Source organism: Trypanosoma theileri (genome assembly GCF_002087225.1).
Source record: "Trypanosoma theileri isolate Edinburgh chromosome Unknown TM35_Tth_14_V1, whole genome shotgun sequence".
NCBI lineage: Eukaryota > Euglenozoa > Kinetoplastea > Trypanosomatida > Trypanosomatidae > Trypanosoma > Trypanosoma theileri.
In genome coordinates this window covers 269,482-275,124 of record NW_021639856.1, presented here as the reverse complement: position 1 = coordinate 275,124, position 5,643 = coordinate 269,482, and the positions used below count along the sequence as shown (strand labels likewise).

Here is a 5,643-nt window from a genome sequence, read left to right as displayed (position 1 = left end):
CGCCATTGCTGAGGAGGAAGAATCTAATCACAGTTCAGTACTGAGTGCTGTGCGGCAGCAGGTGCACCTGTTTGAGAGCAAGATGGAACTGAGTGCAGATGAGCAGCGAGAACGAGACGCCATTGCTGAGGAGGAGGAGTCCCATCACAGTGCATTGTTGACTTCTGAATTGGTTGCTTTATCTTCTGTCAGAGGTGTTGAGGGTGTAAGTGTTCTTGACAAGAATGTTGGCTTATATTGTGAGGGGAGTACGGTGGGTGAATTGCTCTCAAGTCATAATTTGTGTAATGAAACTCTTGGAGGTGAAGTTGTGGACAGAGGTGATGATGTTTTGGGTTTGTTGAGTTTACCATCTGTGGAAGACAATGGGTTCCTCGTTGATACTCATGCGGGTGATACACTTTTTACCTCCGCGAATCCTGTCTCTCCTCAAAACACTGAGCTAAATGTGTGTAGTACTGACGTTGCTGTTTCTGTTCTGGTTGAAGATGATTGTCGAGTTGGGGCGGGATCACAGAATGTGTCGACTGCTGCTGAGGATACCACTCACCCACCGCTTCATCCTGCATTAGCGGCTCTTGATAGAACACAAAGAGGGTTGGCTCGTGGTAGACCTGCTGGTGTGGATCCGGATGATCTTGAGAGTTATTTGGAATATGAGGCCAAAACAACGTATTCGTGGTGGAGTTGTCTATTGACGCCATTTTATTGTTGTAGGAGCCGGTATCAATTGGAGGAAGTGGAAATGGTGCAACATTCTGAAGAGTGATCTCCTTTGGTAATAAGAAATGAGTTGCCTGGTAGGCGTTATTGGTTTTTTTTCTTATATGGCTAGTTGTTTCACTTGTATTCTGTTAAAGATTTGTTTTCTGTGTCCATGTTTTTTTTTTTAATTTACCATGTGTACTCTTTCGTGTTATTCCATTTCATTTGAATTTAAAAAAAAAAAAAGAGCTGAGGTAATTAGTTTGTAAGGCGTTTTGCTGTTCCCTTGTTGTATAACGTACAGTATTCGAGTATCTTGTTTGTTTGCAGTTTTCTTTTTTGCTTGTATGTGCTGGCATTCCATTTTTCTGTCATTTAAATATAGTCTATACATTAGGAGTAACTCAGTTAAGAGGAAGTATATTTATATAAATATATATATATATTTATATTTATATTTGTATATATATATAACTCCACTATTACACTATTTTTATATATTTATATATAAATATACAACTTCACAATATCCTTTTCCTGTTACGGTTACACTTCTTGTATTTGTTCTCACTACTCTTGTACTATATTTTGCAGAAAGGGAATAAAACAAAAGAAAAAAAAAGGGAAAACATAATATGCAGTTAAACCTCCCACCACCCCCACTCATTCACATCACATTTAGTGGACAGCCAGCGGTGTCAACAGGCGTGGTGAATCTCGCAGCACTGCTGGGGAGTACAGACTATCTCCTCGTCAGACACGTCTCACCCACAGAAGGTGCAGGTGGTGCGTATGATGATGATGATAATGAAAATGATAGTTTAATCGATGGAGGTGAAGATACTGCCAATAAAGCCGATATTAATAGTAATAAAAATAATGATAAAAATAAAAATAATAATAATAATAATAATAATAATAATAATAATATGAAGCATAATAATGTTAACAATGGCGATGGAGTTAGCGGCAACAGCAGTCTCATTGGTGAGGCTGTCTCTCAGCGGCGTAAGCTGCAGTTGTGTGATCACGCGGGTCTCCCGCTCGGTTGTTTTGCGGTGGAGGACGGCGGCCGCTATGAAGTTGTGCGGCGAAGTGATGTGCACGTGGGAGCGGGAGTGGCACGCGACACACGAGAAGAAAAGAAGAAGCGTAAGAGGAACACACGGGAAGAAGAAGAAGAAGAAGAAGAAGAGGGAAAACAACAGGAAAAAGAAGAGAATGAAGAAGAGGAAGAACAGGAGTTGACCGCGGAGGAGAGGCGGAAGAAAAAGAGGCAAGAGAAGAGGCGAAAGCGGGCGGAGAAGGCGAGGGAGGCGGATCGTGGGGAAAACAGAAGTGCGCTGTTGAGATCCCGAGGTGGTAATGAAGCTACAAATACAAACACAAACACAAATACCACTACTACTACTACTACTACTACTACTATAAACACAAACACATCAACAAGAGGAAAGGAATCAACAGTGCGAGAAGGAGGAGAAGGAAATACAAGAATGGAGAATGCGGTGGGTGAGGAAGGCGTGCAGCGGGTGTCCCTCGACACACCACTCACAGATAGTCTCACCAATTCACAGCGGGTTGTGGAACAGAGTGAACAACAACAACAACAACAACAAGCAGAAGAAAAAGAAGAAGAAAAAGAAAAGGAGGAATATAGTGGAAATACACCATCTCGACCATCGTCCACACAGAAATCACTATCCCCATCGTTAGTCAGTTCGCCTATGCCTGTTATGGAAGTTAAGAAGTGCCGGCGGCCATTGAATAAGGTTAGCAGCAGTTCATCACTGGATCGCAACCACGTGCAGTACGTGAATGAAGAACAACAAGATGAAGAGCAGGAACGGCGTCAAGAAAAGGAACTTTTTACTGCGGAACAGGAAAATGAAAATGAAAAAGAAAATGAAAATGAAAATGAAAATGAAAAAGAGGAGAAGGAGGAGGAAAAACAGAATTCTCATACTGGAGAGAACAGAGGTGTAGAAGAACAGCAAATAATAAACAAACCATCCAATTTACGCAGCAGTGTAGCGAGCACCACTACAGATGATGACACCCTCATTACACATGCATTAAAGAATGCAGTGCGTGAGAAGGAAAAGAAGGATGAGGGCAGTAGCAGTAAAAAAAGAAATAGTAAAAACCACAATGACCATGATTCTCTTTTGGATGTGTTGAAGAAGAATATAAACACAACAACAATAACAAGAACACCAGCAGCATCAACAGAACCAGAAGCAACACCAATAAGGGAAGAAGGAAAAGAGGAAGAAGAAGAAGAAGAAATGTGGTCGGAGGCCACCGGTCAGCAGCGTCCTTCTTCGAATAAATGGATGCCGTTGGAAAGCCCGGCGTTGGGATTCACCACCGTGGACAATACATTATCGCAGGACTTTAGTCTAGACTCTTCTTCTGTTACGTCCTCTACAGATCAAGTGTACTAAATAGTCGAATAAGGTATATTAAATAATAATAATAATCATAATCATAATAATAAGAGGAATAATAATAATAATGAATACTAAATGAAGATTACATACATATGAAAAAGAGATGAAGTTCAAGGAATGAGGTAGAGAAAAGTGAAAAAGAAAAAAAAAAAGAATATAGGCAGTGGATGGGTAGTGTATATGTTTTTTTTTTTCTTTTTTTTTTTATGCATTTCTACTTGTTAATTTTTATTATCTCTTCCAAAGGAAAAGAGGGATAAAAAAAAAGAAGAACAGAAGCCCTCTGTGATGAAAAGAGGAAACATAGTCTTCTCTTTCTTTTTTTTTTGTTTTTTGTGCGTGCTTATTCTCTCTTTTTTTTTGGTTTTTTTCTTCGTTATTCGCGTCGAGTAACTTTTTTTTTCTCAACATTTTCTCTATTTTTCGTTGATAAATAATATCCTTTTATCTATACGCACCTAATTTTTTTTCTTATTATTATTTATTCTTTTGCATTTTTTGGTCGAATCCCAATCTTCATTTCATTCTTCTGATATGCATTACGCATCATTTGTGCATTAGAATCCATTAACCATCTTATGCTAAGTATCCGCAAGATACGGTGTGTAAACATAAATAGATAAAAAAGAAAAAAGAAAAAGAAAAAGAACGCTAGTTAATGAGAGTACTAACGCCATTCACCGACTCTCTCTCTCTCTTTCTCTATTTCTTTCTATTTCTCTCTCACGGATACAGATATACATACATACATACACACTGTGGAATAGGGTTAGATAAACATGAATAACGCACTCGATCCTGCGAGGGCACCGCAGTTCCTTGATTCCATGTTGCGCCGTAATCGCATTGTACTCATCTCCGCCACTTACTGCCAGTTCTGTACAAAACTGAAGATGTTGTTGATTGAAACAAATCACCGCTTCGTTTCGCTTGAAATTGATATTATTCCAAATGGGCGGGAGGTCTTTACTGAAGTTGTAGGTCGAACAGGTGTGCAAACTGTTCCACAGGTGTTTCTTGGCGGTCGCTACTTGGGTGGCTACGATGAACTTGTCGCCCTCTATCGTCGTGGGGAACTCTCGGCTACGCTGGAAAAACGATGAGATGAGATGAGATAACTTTTGGATTTCATGAATGTATGTATTATATATATATATATATATATATATATATATTGTGTGTCTGTAGTAGTGCTAATAAAGTGGGAAAGATACATAGATGGTGCTAGAGGATGATGATGATGATAGTGGTAGTGGTTTATTTTCTCTATTTATTTGAGTAACGGAACATTTTTTGTTGTTGTTCTTGTTTCCTTCTTTGTATATACATATATATCATTGTGTATGTGTGTGTGAGAGAGAGAGAGAGAGAGAGTCTTTGTATGTGTATGTGATTCATTTTCTTTGCCCTCTTTAGTGCCTCTACGCCATAGTCGTGTGAAATGAGTTCATTATACGGCAGTAGTGATAGCTGTGCGTATGCCTCTGAAGAGGAGGATGAGAAAACGGTGCCGCCATCCCCTCAGGCTTCTCCCAACAGAGGTGTTAACCGATATAAGGATTCGTTAACTTACTATGATAATGATGGGAATAGTGAAGAAGAAGAAGAAGAGATTGAGGAAGAGGGAGCTTTGCGTAGGAGAAATGGTAAGAGTAGAAATACACCAGCAGCACGATGGCAGAAGAGGAAACAACATCCACAGAAACAGAAACAGAAACAAGAATCTCAAGAAGAAGAAGAAAATGAAGAAGAAAAAGTGGTGGAGTCGTTGGAAAATGTGTCTGCAGACACACGTACGAGTTTTCCACAATCGTGTTGTTTTATTCTGGACACGAACACACTTCTCGAGGCGGACCACACAGAGCAGCAGAAGATTTTAAATACCGCAGAGAAACACCTGGTGATTATTCCACGGAAAGTGCATGGGGAATTAAATAATATGGATGAAGGGAGAGCAGGCGTTTCACTGTTAAAACTACGCAAGTGGATTCAGAAGGCGGTGGACTCAAGCGGGAAAAACTGCCAAAGCTCTGATGCTGCGGATGTTAATGATACTGTTCATATTCCCTCTTGTGGATTTCGTTTGCAGACGGCGAAGGAACACTGCCATTCCGTGACTGCAGTTGCACGCAATAATGATGATCATATTCTTTCTTGTGCATGTTATTTTCAACGACTGAATAATAAAAATAAAAACAACAATAATAATATTAATAATAATAATAAGAAGAATAAAAAGAATAAGAAGAGTAGAGAGAGTAATATGCAAGTTTATCTTGTTACTGGCGATGTTGTGTTATCACTTAAGGCACATGCAGAGGGTGTGGGAACTATTAGTACTCTTTGTTGAATGAGCGAGGATTTCCTAAATAATGATAATGATAATGAGAGTGGAAGGAAAAAGAGAAAAGGAAAACATAATCAATTGAAATTGACTTTTATTTTCTGCTGTTCGTGTTGCATTATCTTTGGTGTCACGTATCTT

General features: G+C 39.3%; 4 protein-coding genes across 4 annotated transcripts; all 4 read left to right on the top strand.

Annotated features, from left to right (window-relative positions):
- Window position 1: 1 nt before the first annotated feature.
- On the top strand, window positions 2-769 carry TM35_000142020 (uncharacterized protein; the record flags this gene model as incomplete). The annotated part of the gene is made up of 1 exon (XM_029025647.1): window positions 2-769. A coding segment is annotated over one exon (768 nt), but the record flags the coding sequence as incomplete, so codon positions are not given.
- A 571-nt stretch (window positions 770-1,340) lies between these two features.
- On the top strand, window positions 1,341-3,152 carry TM35_000142010 (uncharacterized protein; the record flags this gene model as incomplete). Its single annotated transcript, XM_029025646.1, has 1 exon — window positions 1,341-3,152. One exon carries the CDS (start codon window positions 1,341-1,343, stop codon window positions 3,150-3,152), a length of 1,812 nt encoding a protein of 603 aa, XP_028883056.1.
- A 785-nt stretch (window positions 3,153-3,937) lies between these two features.
- On the top strand, window positions 3,938-4,261 carry TM35_000142000 (glutaredoxin; the record flags this gene model as incomplete). The annotated part of the gene is made up of 1 exon (XM_029025645.1): window positions 3,938-4,261. The coding sequence occupies one exon, from the start codon at window positions 3,938-3,940 to the stop codon at window positions 4,259-4,261; it is 324 nt and encodes a 107-aa protein (XP_028883055.1).
- A 338-nt stretch (window positions 4,262-4,599) lies between these two features.
- Window positions 4,600-5,508, top strand: TM35_000141990 (uncharacterized protein; the record flags this gene model as incomplete). Its single annotated transcript, XM_029025644.1, has 1 exon — window positions 4,600-5,508. One exon carries the CDS (start codon window positions 4,600-4,602, stop codon window positions 5,506-5,508), a length of 909 nt encoding a protein of 302 aa, XP_028883054.1.
- Between the last annotated feature and the right edge of the window lie 135 nt (window positions 5,509-5,643).